Below are 24,298 nucleotides of genomic sequence, written 5' to 3'. Positions count from 1 at the left end.
CCGGAGCCCAGGCGGAACCCCCGTCCTTCCCTGGCGAAGTCCCGCGAGAGCTTAGCCCGTCATCCTTAGATGAGAACGCTTGCGCCAAAGAGACGGCCGTCGTAGTGGTCCTGTAGCGACATTTCCGGTTCTCCATTGCAGCCGGCAGGCTCCCACATGTGCGGGGCAAGAGCGGAGGAAATACAGTCATAAGAAGACTTTAACTTCCACGTTGTTGTTCAGTCGTGTCCGACTCTTCGTGACCCCATGGACCATAGCACGCCAGGCCTTCCTGTCCTGCGCTCTCTCCCAGAGCGTGCTGAAGTCCATATTCATTGCATCAGTGATGCTATCTAGCCATCTCATCCTCTGCCGTCCCCTTCTCCTTTTGCCTTCAGTCTTTCCCAGCACAGGGTCTTTTCCAGAGAGTTTTCTCTTTGCATTACCTGGCCAAAATATTTGAGCTTCAGCTTCAGTATCTGTCCTTCCAATGAGCACTCACGGTTGATTTCCTTTAGGTCTGACTGATTTGACCTCCTTGCAGTCCAGGGGACTCGTAAGAGTCTTCTCCAGCACCACAGTTCGAAAGCATCAATTCTTCGGCGCTCAGCCTTCCTTATAGTCCAGCTCTCACAGCCATACGTTACTAATGGGAAAACCATAGCTTTGATTAGACGGAACTTTGTCGGCAAGGTGATGTCTCTGCTTCTTACTATGCTGTCTAGGTTTGCCATAGCTTTCCTCCCAAGGAGCAAGTGTCTTGTGATCTTGCAGCCCAAGAAAGTAAAATCTGTCACTGCTTCCATTTCTTCCCCTTCCATGTGCCAGGAAGTGATGCCATGATCTTCAGTTTTTTTCTGTTGAGTTTCAAACCAGCTTTTGCATTCTCCTCTTTCACCCTCAACAAGAGGCTCTTGAGATCCTCTTCGCTTTCTGCCATTAGGGTGGTATCATCTGCGTATCTGAGGTTGTTGAGAATTCTCCTGGCAATCTTAATTCTGACCTGTGATTCATCCAACCCGGCGTTTCTCATGATGTACTCTGCATATAAGTTAAATAAGCAGGGCGACAATATGCAACCTTGTCATACTCCTTTCCCAAGTTTGAACCAATCGGTTGTTCCATGTCTGGTTCTTACTGTTGCTTCTTGACCCTCGTACAGGTTTCTCAGGAGACAGGTAAGGTGGTCTGGTACTCCCATCTCTTTCAGAATTTGCCAGAGTTTGTTGTGATCCACACAATCAAAGGCTTTAGCATAGTCAATGAAGCAGAAATAGACGTTTTTCTGGAATTCTCTTGCTTTCTCCAAGATCCAGCAAAAGTTGGCAATTTGATCTCTAGTTCCTCTGCCTCTTCGAAACCCAGCTTATACTTCCCGTAGTTCTCGGTTCGCATACTGCTGAAGCCTAGCTTGTAGGATTTTGAGCATCACCTTGCTGGCATGTGAAATGAGCGCAATTGTGCGGTAGTTTGAACACTCTTTGGCATTGCCCTTCTTTGGAATTGGAATGTAAACTGACCTTTTCCAGTCTTGTGGCCACTGTTGAGTGTTCCAAATTTGTTGGCATATTGAGTGCAGCACTTTAACGGCATCATCTTTTAGGATTTTAAATAGCTCAGCTGGAATACTGTCATCTCCACTAGCTTTGTTGTTAGTAATGCTTCCTAAGGCCCACTTGACTTCACTCTCGAGGATGTCCGGCTCAAGTTCAGTGACCGCACTATCACGGCTATCAGGGACTTTAAGATCTTTCCTCTTTCCTGTATAGTTCTTCTGTGTATTCTCTCCACCTCTTCTTAATCTCATCTGCTTCTGTTAGGTCCCTGCCTTCTTTGTCCTTGATCATGCCCGTCTTTGCACAAAATATTCCCTTGAGATCTCCGATTTTCTTGAAGAGATCTCTAGTCTTTCCCATTCTGTTGTTTTCTTCAATTTCTTTGCATTGTTCATTTTAAAAGGCCTTCTTGTCTCTTCTTGCTATTCTCTGGAACTCTGCATTCAGTTGGATATATCTTCCCCTTTCCCCCTTGCTTTTCACTTCCCTTCTTTCCTCAGCTACTTGTAAAGCCTCATCAGACAGCCACTTTGCTTTCTTGCATTTCTTTTTCTTTGGGATGGATTGAGTTGCTGCCTCCTGAACAATGTTACAGACCTGCGTCCATAGTTCCTCAGGCACTCTGTCTATCAGGTCTAATCCCTTAAATCTCTTTGTCACCTCCACTGTATATTCATAAGGGATATGATTGAGGTCATACCTGAATGGTTTAGTGGTTTTCCCTAGGTTCTTCAATTTAAGCAAGAAGCTCATGATCTGAGCCACAGTCAGCTCCAGGTCTTGTTTTTATTGACTGTATAGAGCTTCTCCATCTTTGGCTGCAAAGGACATAATCAATCTGATTTCGATATTGACCATCTGGTGATGTCCATGTGTAGAGTCACCTCTTGTGCTGCTGGAAAAGAGTGTTTGCTATGATCAGCGTGTTCTCTTGGCAAAACTCTATTAGCCTTTGTCCTGCTTCATTTTGTACACCAAGGCCATGCTTGCCTGTTATCCCGGTGATTTCTTGACTTCCTACTTTAGCATTCCAATCCCCTGTGATGAAGCGGACATCTTTTTTTGGTGTTAGTTCTAGAAGGTGTTGTAGGTCTTCATAGAACCGATCAACCTCAGCTTCTTCAGCATCAGTGGTTGGGGCATAGACTTGAATTACTGTGATGTTGAATGGTTTGCCTTGGATTCGTACTGAGATCATTCTATCGTTTTTGAGATTGTACCCCAGGACTGCTTTTCCCACCCTTTTGTTGACTATGAGTGCTACTCCATTTCTTCTAAGGGATTCTTGCCCACAGTAGTAGATATGATGGTCACCTGGATTAAATTTGCCCATGCTTGTCCATTTTAGTTCGCTGATTCCCAAGATGTCAGTGTTCAATCTTGCCATCTCATGTTTGACCACCTACAGCTTACCTTGATTCATTGATCTTACATTCCAGGTTCCTAAACAGTATTGTTCTTTACAGCATCGGATTTTCTTTTCACCACCAGACACATGCACAGCTGAGTGTCCTTTCGGCTTTGGCTCAGCCGCTTCACTCTTTCTGGCGCCACTTGGAAATTCCCTCTGCTCTTCCCCAGTAGTATATTGGACACCTTCCGACCCGAGGGGCTCATCATCCGGCGTCATCTCTTTTAGCCTTGTGATACGTTCCATGGGGTTTTCTTGGCAAGGATACTGGAGTGAGTTGCCATTTCCTTCTCCAGTGGACCACATTTTGTCAGAACTCTCCGCCATGACCTGTCCATCTCGGGTGGCCCTGCACGGCATAGCTTATGGCTTCACTGAGTTACGCAAGCCCCTTCGCCACAGCAAGGCCGCGATCCATGACGGGGAACTTCCACGTAAGATGGAACAATTTCAAGTTTTGCGGGTGGGCAACTTCTTGTGGCCTTCCAGATGTTTTGGCCGATAGCTCCAGCCAGCATAGCCAATGGTGAGGGATAAGAGAGTTGCAGGCCAACACATCTGGAGGGCCACAAACGGCCCGCCCCTGATTTAAAGCAACGGTTTAGCCGCTGCTCCGATGACATAATTTGCGAGAGAGAGAGAGAGAGAAGCGAAAGCGTGTCTTGCGCCGCCGCCGTGCCTACCCCGCCGGCGGAGGATTCTAACGGGATCCAGAAGTGAGTGGCGTGGGGGGCTCCTCAGTTCTTTTGCATCTCTTTGTGTCGCTCGCTGGAGGAGTGCCTGTGGTCGAGCCCGGGGCGTGACGGGGAGGACGAGCTGCCCTGCGCCGCACGCGGAAGCCATGGCGGCGACAGCTGCGCGCTCTGCGCTGCGGCGCTGCGGGAAGGTGAGTAGACAGGGCCCCGCTTCCCCGAGCCCGCCGGCGCTTGTGCCCGCAGCTGCCGCGGCTGCGAGAGAAGGGGCCCTGGCGCAGCGGCAGGGTGCGCCCGCTGGGCGCGCGGGAGGCCCCGGGTTCGACCCCGGACGTCTCCCGTTAAAAGGCGCAGGTAGCAGCAGGTGATGCGACCTTTCCCTGAGACTGTGCAGAGCGGCTGCCGGTCGGAGTCGGCACGACGGGCCAACGGTATGAGGCAGCCTCTTGGGTCACCGCGACAGGTGGAGCGTGCCCGAGCACAGAGCCTCGCTCACCTGCCCGCGGGAAGTGCATTTGTTGGAGAGGGCCCGGCCTGCGTACAGGGGGCTTCCATGCATCTGGAGCCGCAGTTTGCACAGCTGATCATGTAGCTTGGGGGGGGGGGGTTTGAGTCCTGGCGCCTGGTTTGTTGAAAGGGGGGTGGGAGACGCCCGGAGAAGGGCTGCCTGGTATCACCTGCACCTTTAACAGCTGTTGTGAAGAAGGGAGCATTTCGTGGGGCGTGCAAGCTGCACCCGCGAAGATTCCTTCTTCTCTACGGTTACTAATGATCAGGCCAAGCTGTTAAGAGTTGGACATACGGTGCTTGCCCTATCTGAGTGAAGCCATGCCCACTGGCATGACCCCTGGCCGTGATCCAGGTTAGATGGCTGCACCCCTATAGCCCCCTGAAGGAGGGGTCTCTCCAGTCCATTCCCCTGACAAGGGCTGTTCCACAGCAGTGGGGAGAAGCAGCCACATACCTCCGATCCCTCTCTCCTGGCTTCAAACTATGGTCTGCAAAGCCATGCACTGATTATGGAGGTCTGTTATCTAGTGACTGAAGATGGTACTGCCGGCGTCAAACACACAGACACATTAAGGGCGCAGTCCTATGCATGTTTAGACAGAGAAAAGGGGGAGTTATAGAAAGGGGGAGTTGTAGGCCGAGAAAAGGCCTACAACTCCCCCTTTTCTCTGTCTAAACATGCATAGGATTGTGCCCTAAATTAACTAAGGGTTCAGTTCTTATGCATGTTTAGACAGAAAAGGACCTACAATTGCCAGCATGCCCCTGTCTAAATATGTATAGGCCTGTGCCCTAAAATGCATTTTAACAACCAAATAACTTTTGAGTGCAGACTCCTAGTATGCATGCCAAGTTTCAGGTGTCTAGGTTTCATGGTCTTGGAGCTGTGGTGTTGACAAACGGACTGTTTAAATCTCAGGCTAGACAAATGCTGCTTTCCCCTCTGCCAGATCTAGAGCTGGCTCACATGCATGCTGATCAACTGATTACTAGCAATGCAATCACAGTGGGGAGAAGTGACAGATTTACTGCCTCCTCCGAAGCCCTGCTGGCTGATGCTGGCCAGTCAGAAGGTGGGGAGTGAGGTTCCCCCCCAGCAGGGTGGTTAAAAAAAATTTTTAATCCCTCCTCTTGGTTACAGTGGGAGGGGAAATTCATACACCAGCCTGGAGCTGGCAGAGGTGATGGGTCTGATCCTGGGACCCTCAGGGGAGCAGGGGCTTTTAAACTGGCAGATCCAAGGCCAACTCTGCCCCAGCCAATTAATCAAAAATAATACAAGATAATACAAAAGAGAAATAAAGGCCACAGACAAAAATTTCAGAAGCTAATGAGCTGGGGAGAATTAAAACATCAACATCTTGGCAGGTGTTGACAAAAGTCTTCACATGCCAATGGAAGGCCAACAAGGAGGGAGCAAAATGAACCTTCCTAGGAAGGGAGTTCCAAAGCTTGGGCATAGTTTTCTTTTGCATCTTCTCCTTCTGCTGCATCCCATATCATAACAAACCTCCTTGCTTGCAGCCTAAGCCTAGTGACGAAATGTTTGTTAACCACTTTTAAAATGCAATACTATACATGTCTACTCATAAATAAGCCCCGCTGAGTTGGGTGAGTTATTCCCAGATAAGTGAGTATAGAAGGCAGCCTTACCTGAGTCTGCCCTTACCCCCTGTAGCACAACAGAAAGTCTGCAGCAGAGGTGGGAATATGTAGCCCTCCAGATATTGTTGGGCTGCAAGTCCCATCAGCCCTAGCCAGCATAACCAGTGATGAGGGATGATGGGAGTTGCAGTCTAGCAACAACTGGAGGGCCATGCATTCCCTATCCCTGATCTACAGAGATGTCCTCTTTCTAAAGCTTTCAGGAGAAGGTTGTTTTCTTTAGTACTGTTCCTTTCTCCCTCTTAAAATATTCTTTGTCCGCAGCTAAGATGGAATATGCCTCCATATACAGACCTTTGGATGACTCACCCCTGTGTCTTTAAATCTTCCAAATCAGAAGCTTTACCAAACCTAGCCAAAGATGGACTGACTTGTGCTCCACTTCAGACATTTACAGAAGAGGAGATACTAATTAAAGAAATGGGTAGTGTATCCAATGTCATTAAACCTATTTACATTCTTTGGGCAAAGTCCACTGTAACTAAATCTTTTTTTTTTCAACAAGGTTTGTGAAGGAGCAGTGTTTATAATAATACATTGAAGAGCACAGTTTACTTCTGCAAGCAACAATTTCAGTTTTTCTTCGCAATTGTTCTTTCATTTTTGAAAACTTTTTTTGGTATTAAATGTCATTAAAAATCTATACCAGTTGTGTTGCAATGTAGGAGAAAGGGATCAATAGTGTAACCTTTGTCCCACTACACTGTGTAGTACAGGCCAATCTCAATGGCAAATTTTAGTCAAAAGTCCTAAGTCAAACTAATGCTACTGTCCTACACTTCTGAAATTTACCTCTATTACGTTTCTGGCTCCAATGCATCTTGTAAGGGCTCTGTGCTAAAAGGCAGCCTGAATATAAGAATATAAATAAATAAGGTTAATAATTAAGTTATTTATATCTTTTTCTTTCTTACAGTAAAAAAGTTTGCCCAGGAACGAGTTGCACCTCTAGTACAAAAAATGGATGCTGATGCAAAATTGGATGAATCTTTACTGAAAGAGCTATTTGAACAAGGGGTTTGTACAGTTTTTTTTAAAATGTTTTAAGAATGGGATATGCAATGTTTTCTCTTTATACATGGAGTATCATGTGAAGATACTTAGTCTTTCTGTTCAAGGTGTGTGTATGTGTAGGTGTGGATACATTATATGCATTATAATCCAAAGGATGACTGATATAATTGCAAAGTGGACATAGAGAGCAGATTGGTAGTTTTATTTGGCTGGTTTTGTGATATTCATAGCTTATCTTGTACTTAAATGATTTATGCAGTTGCTGCAGTGAAAGCAGGGATAAATATTTGCTGACGTTGACAGGCATTTTGATTACTCTTTAATTAAATGTTATTAATAATAGCAATAATAAAGCAAGAATGTTTTCGGTATTATGTCACTCTGATTCCAAGATTTGTTTCCTATAGCAGCACAAACAAATGTGTACGGTTACACTGTTGGACTAGCTCTTGCTTCCAACTGCATTTTTGGGATTGGAGTATAAGTCGCAATTTGTAGACTTTTCCCCACTTCCTAACAATAACTTGTTCTCTCTTTCTCAGTTAATGAGTATTGATCTTGACTCAGAATATGGCGGAAACGGATCTTCTTTTTTTTCCACCATTCTGGTGGTTGAGGAATTAGCCAAGGTTGATCCATCTGTATCACTTGTGTGTGAGCTCCAAAATACATTCATCAATAAAATGTTTACAATATATGGCACAGAAGAACAAAAAAGGAACTATTTACCCAGGCTGGCAAAAGATATGGTAGGTGAGGTGTGCTGGTGAGTTAGTTGAATATAGATTTGCAAAACTTGCTGTATTCTGTTCTTGTTAAGGAATTCACTGCATAATCCTGTGCCGGTTTGCTAAATTCCAGTGAGTTAAATAAAGCTTACTCCCAAGTAAGCATGCATAGGATTGCAGCCTAAGAGCCCTATCCACAGCCTAGTAATACTGGGGCATTTGAGTTAAGCCATATTTGAACCTTGATGATTTTTGTGGGCCTCAAATTAGATTTAATCAACTCTTTCACTTTAATAGGGGTGTACTATGTAGCTATTAATTCCTTAGACACCAAGCAAGCCAATCTGCTTAATCCAAAATTCCTGTAGTGAAACTGTCCATTTTCATTAAAATCAAATTGGCTTACATCAAAGGTCGGATGCAAAGACGTCTATATATGTCCTGTTGCAACTGTACTGCATAGCAGTGGCACTGCTACTGTAGCAATAGTTCCCCTTTGCCTCAATCGCAATGCTCAGCAGAGGTAGACATGTGACACTGGGTTCACACAACACGATAACCCACACTCGGGTATTGAGTAATGGTTGAGTGTGGGTTGTTGTGCTGTCTGAACCCAGCCACAATAACAAGCCATGGTTTGTTAACCACAAACTATGAATAAACCCATGAAGAGAACTCATGGTTTATTGCTGGGTTGTGCACTGTGGGTTGTTCATGGTTAACAATCCATGGTTGGTTGTCGCTGCTGGGGTCAGACAACACGGTAACCCATGTTTCAACAGCAACCCACGGTTCAATGACAACCCACACATGACCCGTACTCAACCCTTGAGTGTGAGGTAATATGTTGTGTTAACCCAGTTAATGCTTGGGGGGGGATGGGAGAGCTCTGTCTATGTGGGATTCTAGAAAACTGAGCCAGTAAGTAGACACAGCCCTTCTTTATTTTCCAACCACACCAGTGCCATCCAACAAAAGGTTTTGTTTTTAATTGGAGTGGTACACAAAGTTTGAGAGACCATCTTGTGTAAATATTTGGACTTAATTGGCTTCTGGATTATACAAATAAACATGCCATTTAAGTAACGATATAAAAACCTGACTGACAGAAGTTTTTTGGAAATTTAAAACAATGCATTATATGTAGTCTTATCAAATGGAAAGGATAAGGATGTTAAGCTGTTCACATGATTGAATGGAGATATATGAGTATGTTTTAGAACCTCTTTGAACCCAAAATTTTTAATCAACAATTGCCAGATGCCAGCAAGCATTATGAAATATTATTTTACTCTTTGTTTTGCTCCTGGACCATAATTATACAACATATATATCCCAAAGATAGAAGATTGACTTAAGGCACAGTCCTATGCATGTTTAGACAGAAGAAGTCCTACAACTTTCTACATAGCTGGCTGGGGCATGCTGGGAGTTGTAGGACTTTATTCTGTCTAAACATGGTTTGGATTGCGCCCTTACAATGCTATCCTATGCATATCTACTTGGTAACAAGTCCCACTGAGTTCATTGTGACTTACTCCCAGTCAAGCATGCTCAGGATTACAGGCTCAACTTCTCTTTCATTCTCCCTCCTAATCCAGTACTCACTATAGGCATTGTAGCACACCTTGAAATTTAGGGAACAGTGTCCTTTGGTTTAACTGTTCATCCATTTCAAGGAACATTACAGGAAAGTTTAATGCCTCTTTACTGGAGTATTAACTCTCCTATTCCAGTCCACTAGTTTTTGGCCTATTTGGGAACACTACCCATATTTAAGGACTTGTTAACAGAAAAAAAATCCGTAGCAGAATTCTCTTAGAAAACTCTTAGAATTCTGAAATTCTGTATTTATCACAATATGATCATCCCTTACACACACTTCTTGATCTCCATTCTGGCTGTGAGTTCTCCAGTTTAAAATTATAATTTGACAGGAATGTGGTTGACAGGTATTTTATTTATTTATTTATTTATTACATTTATATCCCACCTTTTTTCCTCCTTAAGGAACCCAAGGCGGCTTACACAATCCTCCTTCTCCATTTTATCCTCACAACAACAACCCTGTGAGGTGGGTTGGGCTGAGAGTCTGTGACTGGCCGAAAGTCACCCAGTGAGCTTCCACGGCCGAGTGTGGACTAGAACCCGGATCTCCTAACTCCTAGTCCAACACTCCAGCCACTACACCACACTAGCTCTCTGTGGTATGTGGTTGACAGGAAAAATTAGTAGCCCAGAGTTCAGTGTGGAAAATTATTAAGAACAATCAGAAATCTTTCCAGTTTACATGTACACATTACTAGCTCTTAGTATGACTAAAACATACAGTGAAGATATTTGCAATATAGAAAAGATGGTATCACTAGTTGTGTTTGAATAAAACAACTGAGAGCCAGCGTGGTGTAGTGGTTAGAGCGTTGGACTGGGACTCAGGAGATCCAGGTTCTAGTTCCCACTCAGCAGTGAAGCTTACTAGGTGACTTTGGGCCAGTTACTGACTCTCAGCCTAATCTACCTCACAGGGTTGTTGTGAGAATAAAATGGAGAGGAGGAGGGCCATGTATGTTGGCTTGGGTTGCTTGCAAGAGGAAAAAAGGCAGGATATAAACGTAATAATAATTCTTCCAAAAACTAATCAAAATATTTTCAAAAGTGTCTAGCCTTCCTTAGGATGACTGATAGTTAATTGTGCCAAAGCATTTAAGCCCTTTGTCTTTGAATCTTACAAGTTGTCTTGACTCACTTCAAGGTCCACCATTAACCACACAGAGAATGTCAACACTGTTGAAAAACATTCCCTTGATTACTTTGCTGCACCTCAGTTTGCAAAAAATTCACTATACAATTAAAATACCTGGTGACTTGCCGTTTTCTTCACTGGTAGATGGGCAGCGTCTGCCTTACAGAGCCGGAATCTGGCAGTGATGCATTTTCCTTGAAGACTCGTGCTGAGAAGAAGGAGGACTACTATATGATCAGTGGATCAAAGATGTGGATTAGCTTTGCTGAACAAGCAGGAGTGTTTTTGGTGATGGCAAATGCCAATCCTTCTGCAGTAAGTAGCTACAACAGTTGCTATTTGGTTTCACGAAGGTATTATTGTATCAAGATTAATGACAGGATATAAACCTAGCTTGCGCCTTGCTTATATTGGCTGTTTTGCTTCTTCCACACACACCCTCAATTTATGAAAATTCTTTCCCTGTTTGGAAATTTGCTAGCAGCAGCAGAAAAGCAGGGTGAGAGGCTGTCATCTCCCCACCCCCTGGACTATCAAGACTTGTGAGTGGCTAAGGCTGCTGTGCCCTGGAATTGTGTCCGCAGTGCTTTGGGAGCATGCTGCAGGCTGAGCTGGGCTATGAAGCCGCTACCAGAGGCAGTCACGACCAGAAGGGTTGCTCCAAGAGGGCTGTTTCTTAGGGGAGTAGAAAGAGTGAGAGCTGCCTCTGTTTCAACCTGTGATGTGAGGGGTTTGGGGGCACTCTGGCTCTTGGTTTCTTGCTCCATTACTGTATTAATCAGGGTGTGTCTGATTAGAGCAGGGATGGGCAACTTGTGGCCCTCCAGATGTTTTAGCCCACAGCTTCCATCATCCCTCACCACTGGCTATACTGGCTAGGGCTGATGGGAGTTGTAGGTCAAAACATCTGGAGGGCTACAAGTTGCCCACCCTGGAATGAGAGGGTCCTCACCGATCTTGATATTTGAGGCAAGACTCCTCAGATGTAAACAGGAGAAGAAAAACAAGAGTGCCAGCAGAACACAGCAGTTGAACAGCCTTGGGAGGAATCCACCCCCCAGTAATTCCTGTTGTAAGAAGGTCCCATGATTTGAATGGGTCTTGAATATGCTTCTTCATGGGGTGACTGAAGTAGTTTGTTAAAGTCTTTATATATTTGTTTATCCTAATGGGAAGTAATATACACTTACCAGGCCAGTTAATTTTCAATATTTTTTCCTTTCTCAGGGTTACAAAGGAATTACATGCTTCATAGTAGACCGTAACACAGAGGGCCTACATGTAGGAAAGAAAGAGGATAAGCTGGGAATCAGAGCAACATCTACATGTCCTGTAACATTTGAAAATGTAAAGGTAGAATAAGTAGTCCTTTTAAAGCTCCCTGTGGAATTCAGCTGTGTCATTGTAATATTATGGAACAATTAAGTGAGCTACGGTTGTATAAGGTAGCATGAGATTGAAGTAAATGGCATATTGCAGGCTTGGGTCTTGTGTTTTGTTGTTCTGTTTTGGGCTTCTTTTATTGACTACTAAATATATCACTAACTGGGAGCCAAATCACACATGATCTATATTTTAAACCAGGGGCAGAATCCAACAGGGTGCTTACGCCCCCACCAATTCTTTTCTGCTCCACCAATTTCCTTCTGCAAGTGGTGGGTCTGGCCAATCGCATTGTACAAGCGGTACCCACCATTTATGCAAGGGAGATTTAATGCCTCCTAGGGGAAGCCTGAAATGAGCGGAAACGGTTGTTTCTGGAAGGAGGCAGGTCAGCGGAACTCCCCTATGTGAGCTCTGCTTGGCCTGCCTCTTTCCAGAAAGGAGTGTTTCCGCTTTTTTGGGGTTGCCCCAGGAGCGCTAAATCACCCTTACGGAAGTGGTGAGGGCCACTTGCACACTGCACTCAGTGGGGTGGAAGAGAATTGGAGGGGGAGAAGCACCCCGTTGGATTCTGCCCCAGGGGTGCAAAGCCTCCAGCTCACAGGCCTAATCTGGCCCACGCATCCCCTTGGGGTTCCTCCAGGGGGCGGGGTTTAGGTTCCAAGCCTGCTTACTGGAGGAATCCCCTAAGAGGGCATCCCCCTGCTCCTATCTCTAATCTGAGATGAGAGCAGCCTGGGCCTTGGGACTTGCCCGCAAGGGGAAGAGCGGACAAGTCCCAGTGCCTGCGTGGGGAAGAGTGGCCACTCTCCTTGGCGTGGTCAAGTCTCAGCCCCTGCTGCCTCTCATACCTGTTGCTGTCTCCAGTTGGAGATAGCAGTGGGATGTGGGGTGCCCTGGGTCCCTCTCTCTGTCCTGGGAGGAGGCAGAGTTCCATGCCTTCTTCCAGCATGAAGAGAAAAGAAAAATGGGGGTAACATCAGGGGACAGAGCCACAGCCATGGTGGGCCTGGTGGGCAATCTGGCCCCCCATTGCTAAACAGTTCTCCACCCCTGTTTTAAACCTTCACCACTGACACATGTAAAATATTTCCTCACCCGAAAGAAACACAATATTTGCTTTCTTTATGTTTTTTTTAAATGCAGTATAATTTAAATACATGTCTGGCTTTTGGAAAGGGGAAAAAAGGACAAAGAATAATTGGCTAATTTTAATTTGTCAGGTTCCTGAGAGCAATATACTGGGGCAGTTTGGACAGGGCTATAAGTATGTGATGGAGATGCTCAACACAGGAAGAATTGGGATAGCTGCCCAGGTGCGTAACACCGTTAAAATACTTAAGTTTGGTGCAGGCATCGCATAGACTCTGTACAGTTCTGATTGCCACAACACCGCATCTCCAGAAGGATCTCATAGAACTGTAACAAGAAATCTTTTATAACTGCTGCTTCGAAGCTGGATGGTGCAATTGCTCTGCACATGCGTGCGCGCACACCCCAGTCATGCCTTTCTCAAATGCAGTTGTATGTATTGATGTTCAGCCAGAAGCAGGCAAGCTGCAGCTCAGATACAGCCTTGGCTGCCTTTCATTCAGCCCGTGGAACCTGTGGCAGGTTCTTCCCAAGCCTTCCCCACCCAAGCAGGAAGGAAAAGGGTGTTTCTTAAAGCTTTCCCTGCCTGGACAGGGAGGGAGTCACCCTCTCCCCACCCAGGAACATAAGAACGTAAGAGCCATGCTGGATCAGACCGAGGTTCCATCTAGTTCAGCATTCCGTTCACACAGTGGCTGCCCGGCTGCCCACAGGAAACTCACCAGCCAGACATGAGAGCAGCAATGCCCTCCCGTCCCTGTTCCCCCACCACTGGTGTACATGGGCATACTGCCTCTGATACTGGAGGTAGCATAGAGCCATCAGGACTAGTAGCCATTGATAGCCTTCTCCTCCAAGAATTTGTCTAACCCCCTTTTAAAGCCAAGGGAGAGAGGAATGCTGGATCTGTGCTTTCAAAAACCATTCCCCACCCCACTGCAGCACCATCCCTTTCCCCCCACTGCTCAGCTGTTTCAATAGATCTGTGATTAGAGATAACAAGGGGATTCCTCTCCCCACCTCTTCCCCAAGCCTTGGGCAGCCTCCAGGCTTGATGACAGGAGTGGGCAGGGCCTGCAGAGGGAGCCTGAGCCTCCTCGGGCCAGATGTGTAACCTCTGCAGGCTGGGGTAGGCCTGCAGGCTGGGGGTTCCCCACTGCTGTTCTAGTTCCAAGAAGCCTCTTTTGCATCTAGTGGAGATAATGCTCAATAATTTTCAGTGTATGAGCCTGCGGTAAAGCTTGCTTTAACTTTAAGAGGATTGAGACATTTTATAAACCATAATACCAACGTTAGTGTTGCTGTTGTTCTTTCACAGATGCTGGGATTAGCACAGGGATGTTTTGACCACACTATTCGATATACAAAGGAGAGGAAACAGTTTGGAAAAAGCTTATTCGATTTTCAGGTAGTGATTGATCAGTACATTCTGTGAAATGGGTCTAAATATAAAGGAGAAAGGCTAGTCACAGGTGATAATATCCTTTACTATAGCCACAATATTGTAAGCTGCAGTATTACAACTGCTGTCCCACAGCTAATTCTAGTTAGAAGGGTTACCCATGAATAGTCGGTTTGAAGAACATATCTTGAGAATTTATATCTTTCTCAATATCTGTGTAAGAAGAACATTCTGCAGCTTGAATGAGAGCTGCTTCCCCTTTGGTTATTTCATCCATCGTGATGGAATTGCTACATAATTTAGCTATAATGTAGCTAACAACTATAATATGTATTTAAATCACTTTAATATATAATACAGCCACCATAACATGAGTTTATAAAGGAAAATGATTGTAATGCATCCTCCTTACATTTTTTGTTAATTATTTATGACTGTCTTCTGGCCATGCCGAAGAGAGTCTCATTGTACACAATTGCATTTCCATCCAATTAAACATGGAAAAGATTGAGGTGATGCTAACTCGTAGGACCAGAAACTGAACATATTGGTGGCCAAGGAACAAAGATTGATCTTTGTCTTGTAAGGTTTTGTTGTTGTTGTTTTAATGCGGGGCTTGCTTCTTACAAGGGAATGCAACATCAGATCGCTCACGTGCTTGTACAGATAGAAGCTGCAAGATTGCTAACCTATAACACAGCCCGACTTGCAGAAACTGGAAAGCCATTTATAAAAGAGGCAAGCATGGCCAAGTATTATACAGCAGAGGTAAGTTAAGTTTATTTTTTTAATTTTGAAGCATAGTTGAAGGGAAGCTGTGGTTTTATTTTGATGTTTACTTTGTAAGTCTGCAAGCATGATTTCTTCCAGTACTCAGCTTCTCTCTCTCTCTCTCTCTCTCTCTCTCTCTCTCAGAGAAAAGAGAGACAATAGCTGAGAGAAAATATTAAATATTAAATGAATTTCATTAGGATCAACATTTAACAGGGAAGGAAAGAATGATTTCCCATCCTGAAGAATAAAAATTGGATTGCAAAGCTAGGTTGTAATATGCTGTCACTGCAAAATTTGCTGCTTGAGTGAAGAAGCAGATTTTTCCCCCGTACATCAAAAAAATAAGATTCCTAGCACTGTCGAAAATTGTGCATACATATATACTGTACATAACGTATATACTGACTTGGGTCTAAAGGGCTACTTTAAGCATGCCTGGTGGGTTTTTTACTTTGAACTGCAGAACCCCTGTCATATTGAAAACTGAAAGACTCTAAGTGTCTTTTATAAGAGTCTGAACACCACTGATGTACAGCACAATCCTGTGCATGTTTACTCAGACTTAATTTCCACTTAGTGTTATGTTCGAAGAGCTTTATGTTGTTGAACAAATGGAATGGCCCATCTTGAAGTTACCATCTTCTTGGTTAATGTTTTGTGTCCTGAAATATTATTTCTGTCCCCTGCAATATTTATATTTAAATTAATTTGATTATATAATGCAGTGGTGACAGAAATAGGGTGGTAAACTAAAAACAATTGACCAACAGTCTTAGACCAGGTTCAGGCAGTCAGTGGAGGAAAAGAAGAAACTGTGGCTTCTTTTCCCTACCCCTCACATACAACTCACATGCCCGCCATTTCCCTAATTATGAATTAATTAATTCCCTAATAATTCAAAAGTGGCTTGCCATGAGGGGCTGGGTATGCCTGCAAGCCCTAAAGCCCCTTGGTTGTGCCTAACTGAGTGCATGGTTCTCTGGTTCCCAGCCACTGGCTAGGATGCAAAAAGCCCCTTCAGCTTCCTCTAGCCCTTCTGTGTGCTCACTGGCCCCAGTCCAACGCAGAACTAAGTGTGCTTAAGTCAATTTGAATGCCGTGGAGCTTTTCAGTCTAGATGGTGGCTGTTGTGCTTGAAGCCACTTCCACTAAGCTCTTGCATGTTGACTGCAGTCTGGATGAGGGGCCTGGGGTTTGAAGCCCCACTGCATGCAAGGAAGCTCCCCACTACAGCCCTAAGACTAATGCCTAACTCAAAATTGTCTCAGGAGCATCTTGATGTGAAAACCGCTGAAAGGAGTAGCTCAAAAGTGGGATGCTGCTGTCTTTCTGCAAATAGGCCTCCTGGCAGATGCTCCTACAATTGCTGTTGCGTCCTCTGGCAACATTAGAAATGGTGATTTGGGGACTGGGGGTTCTAGATTTGGCTTTGAAGGTGGAGTAAAGAAGCAGAGAGGTCGCTGAGAAGACAAGGATGTAGAGGGCAGATAGGGGAAGGAAATGTAATACTAAATCAACAGTTGCCTTGGTTTCTACCCAAAGTTGAGGAGTGGGCAGAGAAAAGGAAATAGAACACAACCGAAGTCTCTAGATGTGTTTTTTAAGTTATTCATAAAATGTAATTAACTACTTGTTGATATCAATGAAGCAGCAATAATTGGCTGCTTTGTGGAATGGGCAAAACCTGCATATTGCTTAATGCTTTTAAAAGAGCATCATCCAGTTCTGGGCCATCTTAAGGAAGATGCAGGCATTTTGCAGAATACAGGACTTTCTTTACACACTCTTCCCTAACCAGTTCTTAAATACCTCTAAGTGTCTTTTATAAGAGTCTGAACACCACTGATGTACAGCACAATCCTGTGCATGTTTACTCAGACTTAATTTCCACTTAGTGTTATGTTCGAAGAGCTTTATGTTGTTGAACAAATGGAATGGCCCATCTTGAAGTTACCATCTTCTTGGTTAATGTTTTGTGTCCTGAAATATTATTTCTGTCCCCTGCAATATTTATATTTAAATTAATTTGATTATATAATGCAGTGGTGACAGAAATAGGGTGGTAAACTAAAAACAATTGACCAACAGTCTTAGACCAGGTTCAGGCAGTCAGTGGAGGAAAAGAAGAAACTGTGGCTTCTTTTCCCTACCCCTCACATACAACTCACATGCCCGCCATTTCCCTAATTATCAGTGCCGCAGCACAGGTTGCCATGTTGTCTGAACCTGGGAGTTGGCTTCCAAATCACCCCATAAGCCCTACAACAGCCCAATGATCATCTGAACCCAGCTTTAATCTCTTGGCATGACACAAGGGTAGTTGCTAAGCTTGTTAACCACCCCATGCATGCTTGCTTATTTCCCTAATTACCCTCGCCAGGTGCAGCTTGTCATTACATGCAAACTCAGTGAAGGTGGGTGGCTGGGTTGGTTAACAAATCACCCAACACCCCTACAACAGAGCATGATTTTGGGGTGGTTTGTTAACAATCCCAGCCACTCGCCCTTGCTGGGTTTGCATGTAATGACAGCTCACATCCAGCAAGGGTAATTAGGGAAATCAGATGGCATGCGGCCAGCATGCATGGGGGTACTTAATAAGCCTCCATGGCTTATTAACCACCCATGCATGTGTGAACCCAGTCACTGTGTGCATCTGCTGAGTCATTATAATTAAATGCTGGGTATATGGGTACTTTTCTTCTCATGATCGGAATAGCAGACTCTAAGATGCCTACTGTGTATTTTATAGGTTGCAACTCTAACAACAAGTAAGTGTATTGAGTGGATGGGTGGAGTTGGCTTCACAAAAGATTATCCTATTGAAAAATATTACAGGGACTGCAAGATTGGTAAGTAGCACTTCCTTATGGATCATCCATTGCACATGAAAATGTATTACTGTCTCAGCTTTGGAATTGAATGATCAGGCAAATGATCACAAAGGGTCATTTTACATTGCTCACTTCTCTCTGATACAGATAATCATTTTTTGTCAGTTTTGATTTCTACCTTTAGTCAGTCCTGTTCTTGACCTTTTCTGTTTCCCAACTTATGATGCTATGGGCAAACTGGTTACATACTGCATTTTGTTAATTGCATGGAATTACAATATCGATCAAATGTTGTGTCCTTCACATGCAACTGCATGGGTGAACCAATGCCATCTGCTTTGCCCATGTGGCTGTGTTATTCACCTGCATGGGATTGCATCACAGGAAAGCAGGTCCCATGCAACTGGGTGTGAAGGTATCAGGAAGTAGACCTGAACAAATATTGCCTGTGCATTCATAGAAATATCTGTTAGGAAATGCATTGTGATACCTTAAGTACATTTTGTATAGTCTAACATAGAGCTTATCATGCCTATATGAAACTGCTGTTTTGTCAATCAATGATTCGCAGCCTAATGTGTGCCTTCATTGAACAGTAATGTATACATTACATTGTATAAATTACAAGGTGATGTGAAACTATTTATGATAGTCATTTCACACATACAAGTTAGTGCTTTTGTGAATTTGCTCTTAAAAATTTTTTGTGATGAAACTTCATAACCACACTCAAAAGTTCCTACTCAGTGGGTAATATGCTGCACTGATCACAAAAATTACTCCCATTGTAGTATTACGAGACACATTACAGAATATTTAGCTGTGCCTCAATTACATATTGAATCTTTGCTTCACGGATGAGCGTTTATTGAAAAGTGCTTTAATCACTGTTTATATGCTTCCTTGATTCATTTTTCCCCCTGATGGTTTGTTTCAGGCACCATATACGAAGGAACTTCAAATATCCAGTTGAACACGATTGCAAAATGCATTGCTCAAGAATACTGACATTGAAGAGATTCAATGACTGTTACAGTGATTACTTCGCAGGAAGTTAGAATCGGCTTGCCTTATTGGTGGCATCATGGGTTACTTCTTTATTTCCAAGTTCTAGGACAAAAGAGACCAAATGGTAGTAATTTTAAATCCTTGTACAAGATTACAGTATAAGCATCTAGACTGCTATACACCAATAATGCACCATAGCACTTCTTAAATGTTTCCAACTGTAATGGAACAGGGAGTTATTACCTCCCCTCCCCTTAATTTTTTAAAATTTAGGTGCTTTTGTAGCCATATGCTGGGGACTGTAGAACTACTAACTTCAGTTGATTCTGGGCTGGTGGAACAAACCAAGGCTGCTTTGCTTTACCATATGGTCTCTTTGAACCTTTGTATCTGCTTTAATTTGGGGTCCTTGTTAAGAAAAATGCACAAAACTTTAAATGTAAATTGTGATAAATAAGTAAACATCCAATCAGATATCCAAGAAATCTCTAGAATTTGATTCACGTGAGCAATGACCCTGAACACATTAGAAAGCTGTACTGAAGCAGTGTTTAAAATACTTTGCAACACTTGCATGTCAGTGGGCTACCCTAACCTAATGGTCAACGCTCAAAAATATTAACTAAATAGGATGATGATGCCCCGCAAAATTGGGGGCCCTTGATTTGATTTCCAACACCATACTTGGAGGGGAAATGGAGTAGATTTTTTCCCCATGGTGGTTAAGATGGAGACTTGAGGAAACTTAGTGATAAAGTGCCTTTCATATAGGGTTCCTGATGGTTAGGATAGTATCCTAAGGCCACAGAAAAATTGTTCTCCAAGTTGTATCCTGGGCATCCTGTGTAAGTGTGTGCATTCTCAGAGCCAGTGATCCGCTAAGTATTTGCTTCTGAATAAGACTGTTAATTTTGGCATATAAGCTGTTACAGTATGTCCTGAAATACTTTAACTGGGTGTGACCAGGAAGGTTTGCCCTCAGAATATTTGTGTTCAAGGTGATTTACAACTCAGTACTTAAATTTGCTGCACTAGGTCATAAAAATGTAAAATAGCATATACCAGCATCTAGGCTACCACGGTTTCATGAAACAATGCGCATAAATATTGCTTGCATTGTAAATGTTTAGGTAAACAAAGGGTACATGTTCCACTGAGGTCAATGGGGTTATATCAGCTTGGATTAAAAACCCTTTGCATTCTATAACCAGTTAAGGCAATTTTAATGTTCGTGTCTCAGTCCTCCCCATCCTCAGATATGTAAAGTGTGAAAACCCTTTTCCCTTCCTCATTGGGTGGAACTGTTGCACACCTGAGGTGCTGGTGCCTGTTTTAATTAGTGCCACATGTGAAACTTGAATGCTCATGTGCCTCTTGCCATGTGTATTCAGCATACTTGATGTTGTACGTGCTGCATTTGCACAGGCCATTTTTATTAGTGCAGGAAAATGGTCAATTAAGAAGCGCCCCTCTGTAACACAAGGGACAAGCACAGGAAACACGATTTAGTCAGAAGTGAGGTGCAGGGGTTCCAGACTTGGCTATTACGCTCGTTACCATGCCTGGGGGGTGGGGCAGGGGAGGGATTAGATAATCATGCAGATATATTTCCCTGTTTTTATATGGGGTGACCAGGTCTTGTGAGATTTGCTGGAGTTAGCAGTAGAATTAAAATAGAACATTCTGGCCCAGGCCTTTTTTTAGAAGAGAACAAGTATGAGAAAGTGCTTGTACAAGAAACTCTAGGACAGCCTTCGCCAACCTGGTGCCCTGCAGATGTTTTGGACAACTACCAGACGTCCTGACCATTGGCCATGCTGCCTGAGGATGATGGGAGTTGAAATCTAAAACATCTGGAGGACACCAGGTTGAGCAAGGCCACTCTAGGACTTCCTATTTGAAAGACAGATGTGTCCCTCCCTATGTGACATGTTCTCTCAAGAAGTACACATCCCAGAGTGCTTTGTTCCTGCTGGTATTTCCTATGCATGGGCAGGATGAGTTGTTTTTGGGGTCCAGCAGCAGGAGGGTGAGACAAGCACCATAATAATCAGGGACATTGACCTCCCAGGGAGCCAGCGCTGCTGATACCAACAAATTAGTTAGGCCCCTACAGTGCTCAGAATAATGACACTAGATCCTAGGGACAGGGAACAGCGTTAAAATGCTCCATTACACGCCCTTTTGCTGCGTCAGCCTATAAATACAAAACAAGCAGCCAAAGACAAATATGGCGCTTCAAACAGGTTATTTATTTATTTATTTATTTCATTTCTATATCCCCCAATAGCTGAAGCTCTCTGGGCGGTTCACAAAAATTAAAACCAAACAAGGTAAAGGGCTCCAATCAAGCCTCCAGTTTTTCAAAACATTTTGGGAGGTGGAAGGGGGCCCGTGTTACAAGTTTGTATATGAATAAGTCAACAGATCTGAAGAAAAACACCCTTTGTTCTTAGTTGAGGCATATATCTTAGAAGAAACAGAATATGCTAAAAGAGCAACACCACACAGCAGAAGCAAACAGAAATCCAGCTGGCCCCTGTTGAATTTGTTTGTTTCTACCATCTAAAAAAGAGACATTCTCTCCTGTGTGACAATGAAGGGGGGATCTGCTCTAGATCCTGCAGAATAGTGTGCGAGGTGGTGCTGGAGGCTGCAAGGGGAAGGAAGAACTGGTGGAAATTGCTGGCCTGCCTGCTTCCTCCAGCAGGGAGGTTCCGCTAGATCCATGTTCCCTCCACCAACAGAAAGAGCCCTAAAGTTCACAGAGGGCCAACGCTGGATTCAACTCATTCACCCTAACTTGAAATGGTTTTTACATCAGGCATACACATTTTATCATTTCCTTGAACTGGATGTGTGCTGTGTTTCCTTTGAGCAGAGTGCAACCGCTGGAATTGCATTCCTTGCGTATGAAACATTTGAGTTCTTTTGAAAGAATTTTGGTGACTTTTTCAAGCTGAAGGAACTATTTGTATACTGAACGTCTAAAATGGAAGTATTTTTATATTTCACATGCATGCTGTATGCTTTGTTCTTAGACTTGTATTTCATAATATTCAAATCATGATTGTAAACTTCCTGTGCAAAGTGACCCTGTGAAACTGAAAAATTAATTAAATGCCTGGGCATCTACTATGTGAAAGTGGACTGAAACTGTCCAGGCAGCAGCGGGGAGCAACTTGGAACCACAGTGGGGGTAAAGGATTAAAGCTTTCCCCACCTCTTCATCCCTGCCAGCCCAGTCCTAATCGGATTTGCCTCCTCCCCCCCCCCCCCGCCCTCCAAAAGCTGGCTACTTATTTAAAAATCAGCTATGCAAGGGCGAATAGCAATAACAAGTGTCACATCCAGTTTGACCCTAAGGTTTCGGCTGATGAACACATAACATCCTCTTCCTAATAAGCAGGCTGCAGGAGAATGCCTTTGACCATGGGGTGTGTGCTTTGAACATGACCTAGTGCAGACTTCTCCAACCTGGTGCCCTTTAGATGTGTTGGACTAAAACTCTCATCATGCCCAGCTGGCATGGCCACTAGCTGGGAACGGTGGAAGTTGTAGTCAGACACAACCGGAGGTCATCAGATTGCAGAAGTGTATGGCACGATCTGGTTTAGGGTGCCCTTTTGCTGCAAAATCTTCCTGCTCTTATTCTTTATCTCCCTCTCCTGTTTTCTGCAGTACACAAACAGTCTCCTGCTCGGGGTTGGACTCGATGGTCTTACAGGCCCCTTCCAACCCTGCTATTCTGTGATTCTATGATCTTGTTCCTCTCTTGTTTCTCTTCCCTTTTCATAGACATGTGTGCTGATGGTGGCAACGTTTCGCAATCTCAAGGTAACCTTCCGTAGATGGAAAATGACACACATTGGGATTGTCAGCATTGTCCCCTCTTCCTGCGTTCTTTTTGCACATCAAGCTGCTGCTAAAGGCTTTAGAAGTTGTTAATATAAACTAGGGGTGGAGAATCTTCTTTTATATGATGGTCCATTGAGCCATGGGAAAGGTCAACCAGCGCCTGAAGCGGATGGTAGATGAAGCCTGAGCAAAAACTCAGCAGAACCACCTTTTTTCTTTCATTACAAGTTGCAAAAAAGTACCTGTCAGCTTCAGTACAAAGACAAGATTTTAAGTCAGTCTTATATTGTCTCCAATAAAAGAAGAAAATGTTGGGTTTAAAAAAGGGGCAGAGGGAGCAATGCTAATATATAGTCCAAGTAATCCATACTTTCATACCAGAACAGCTGGACATGTCTGTGGTCTTGGTTCAGAATGAGAACCTATGCAGTGATAATGGAAATGGTGTTAGCAATTACATTTCCTTCATAGCATTTGTCCAGTAACCATGATGTGTTACCACGTCATTTGCTTCAGCAGTTGTGGCATTAATTCTAAGATGGGAAATAAATGTGTGCCTATTAATCTTTTAATTGGCAGACAGTAGGAGTAGAAATGACAGATCTGTTGGAACATCTTCCCCCTGCTCTTCCTCTGTCTCCTGTCCTTAAGAAATTAGATGAAAAAACAAAATAAATATGAACAATGACTGCAAAAATAAAGATGCCATAGGCTGAGAGAACAGCATTGGTAGCAATATTTGTATAATCTGACCTAAGTTTCTGATATGATTCTTATGGAACCATTATATATTTTGTAAAAGATAATATCTTTCCAGAAAAGACCCCAAATAATGTATGATTACTTACTGCTTGCCAACAATTGGGGCAAAATGCTTTTTTCCTAAACAGCAAAACAGAAAACAACCCCCCCACCCCCAGAAAAGCCTGCTTAGTGCTAATTTTAATGTTACAGAATGGTACACTACGTACTAGCAGATAATTATCTGAAGATTCAGTTTTTACGGAGAGAGCCCCATATTCCTTTTTTGTGCCTTTAAAAATGCAAGCATGTTTTACTAGGGGGAGGGGACTTTTTGCTGTGATCTTTGGACTTGAGAGCAAAGTCATGTTAGTTGAACTATCTCATATGTGATCACTTTGGGGCAGAGGACTATGATTGCTTTTTCAAAACGCATCTGAAAATTGAAAATCCTTGTTAATTACCAGTATGCAATCAAATTGTATTATCCACAAATGAATATATACAATAAAACTAGCATATATCTACAAAAAAATAATAATCAAGGATTGGGGTGGGATAGGGGTGGGGTGGCTGAGAATTTGTGCGGGAGAAAGCCAGCGAGGAGGAATTTACTAGGTTTCCCAGCCCTAGTTATGCCAGGTAGTCCAAGATTGAAGATTAGAGAGAGAAAGATACCAGCAATTATACAGATACATTCCAGCCATCAGTTTATGCTCAAGGTACTCCAGTTTCTATGCTTTTGCCAGAGCTGCCTGTTTCCCTCTGTCAGAGCTGGGCTTGGTAAAGGGAGGGCTGTCTAAGGGGTTTAACATTTGGAGCGTGCTTGACAGTTTTTTCCTAGGCATCTTTGTAGATCCCCAAAGACCTTCCAACCCCCTCCTCTGGAAGGATGTTCTCAGAAGAGA

The 24,298-nt window shown here is 43.7% G+C and overlaps 1 protein-coding gene across 3 annotated transcripts; it reads left to right on the top strand.

Annotated features, from left to right (window-relative positions):
• The first annotated feature begins 3,752 nt into the window (after positions 1 to 3,752).
• ACADSB (acyl-CoA dehydrogenase short/branched chain) lies at positions 3,753 to 23,918 on the top strand. Of its 3 annotated transcripts, none has more exons than XM_084845973.1 (11): positions 3,753 to 3,832; positions 6,078 to 6,237; positions 6,730 to 6,830; positions 7,370 to 7,576; positions 10,443 to 10,613; positions 11,526 to 11,651; positions 12,905 to 12,997; positions 14,092 to 14,181; positions 14,806 to 14,943; positions 17,702 to 17,801; positions 18,721 to 23,918. In XM_084845973.1, the coding sequence occupies exons 1-11, from the start codon at positions 3,788 to 3,790 to the stop codon at positions 18,789 to 18,791; spliced, it is 1,302 nt and encodes a 433-aa protein (XP_084702099.1). In that variant the 5' UTR covers positions 3,753 to 3,787; the 3' UTR covers positions 18,792 to 23,918. The 3 variants fall into 3 exon arrangements, with proteins under 3 accessions (XP_084702099.1, XP_084702101.1, XP_084702102.1); XM_084845975.1 differs by having other exon boundaries at positions 17,702 to 17,720; positions 18,721 to 21,927; XM_084845976.1 differs by lacking the exon at positions 12,905 to 12,997 and having other exon boundaries at positions 18,721 to 23,310.
• Positions 23,919 to 24,298: the final 380 nt, after the last annotated feature.

Source organism: Heloderma suspectum, chromosome 3, assembly GCF_057233095.1.
Source record: "Heloderma suspectum isolate Gila_16-S chromosome 3, 16-S_ref, whole genome shotgun sequence".
Taxonomy (NCBI): domain Eukaryota; kingdom Metazoa; phylum Chordata; class Lepidosauria; order Squamata; family Helodermatidae; genus Heloderma; species Heloderma suspectum.
Note: the sequence above shows the minus strand (reverse complement) of the source record. Positions and strands in the feature narration are given on the sequence as shown.

Bases quoted from the DNA above. Each gene is read 5' to 3' on its own strand.
- ACADSB (XM_084845973.1), top strand. From the start codon at position 3,788: ATGGCGGCGACAGCTGCGCGCTCTGCGCTGCGGCGCTGCGGGAAG. The intron at 3,833-6,077 runs GTGAGTAGACAG...CTTTGTCCGCAG, and splicing joins CGCTGCGGCGCTGCGGGAAG to CTAAGATGGAATATGCCTCC. The intron at 7,577-10,442 runs GTAGGTGAGGTG...CTTCACTGGTAG, and splicing joins CCAGGCTGGCAAAAGATATG to ATGGGCAGCGTCTGCCTTAC.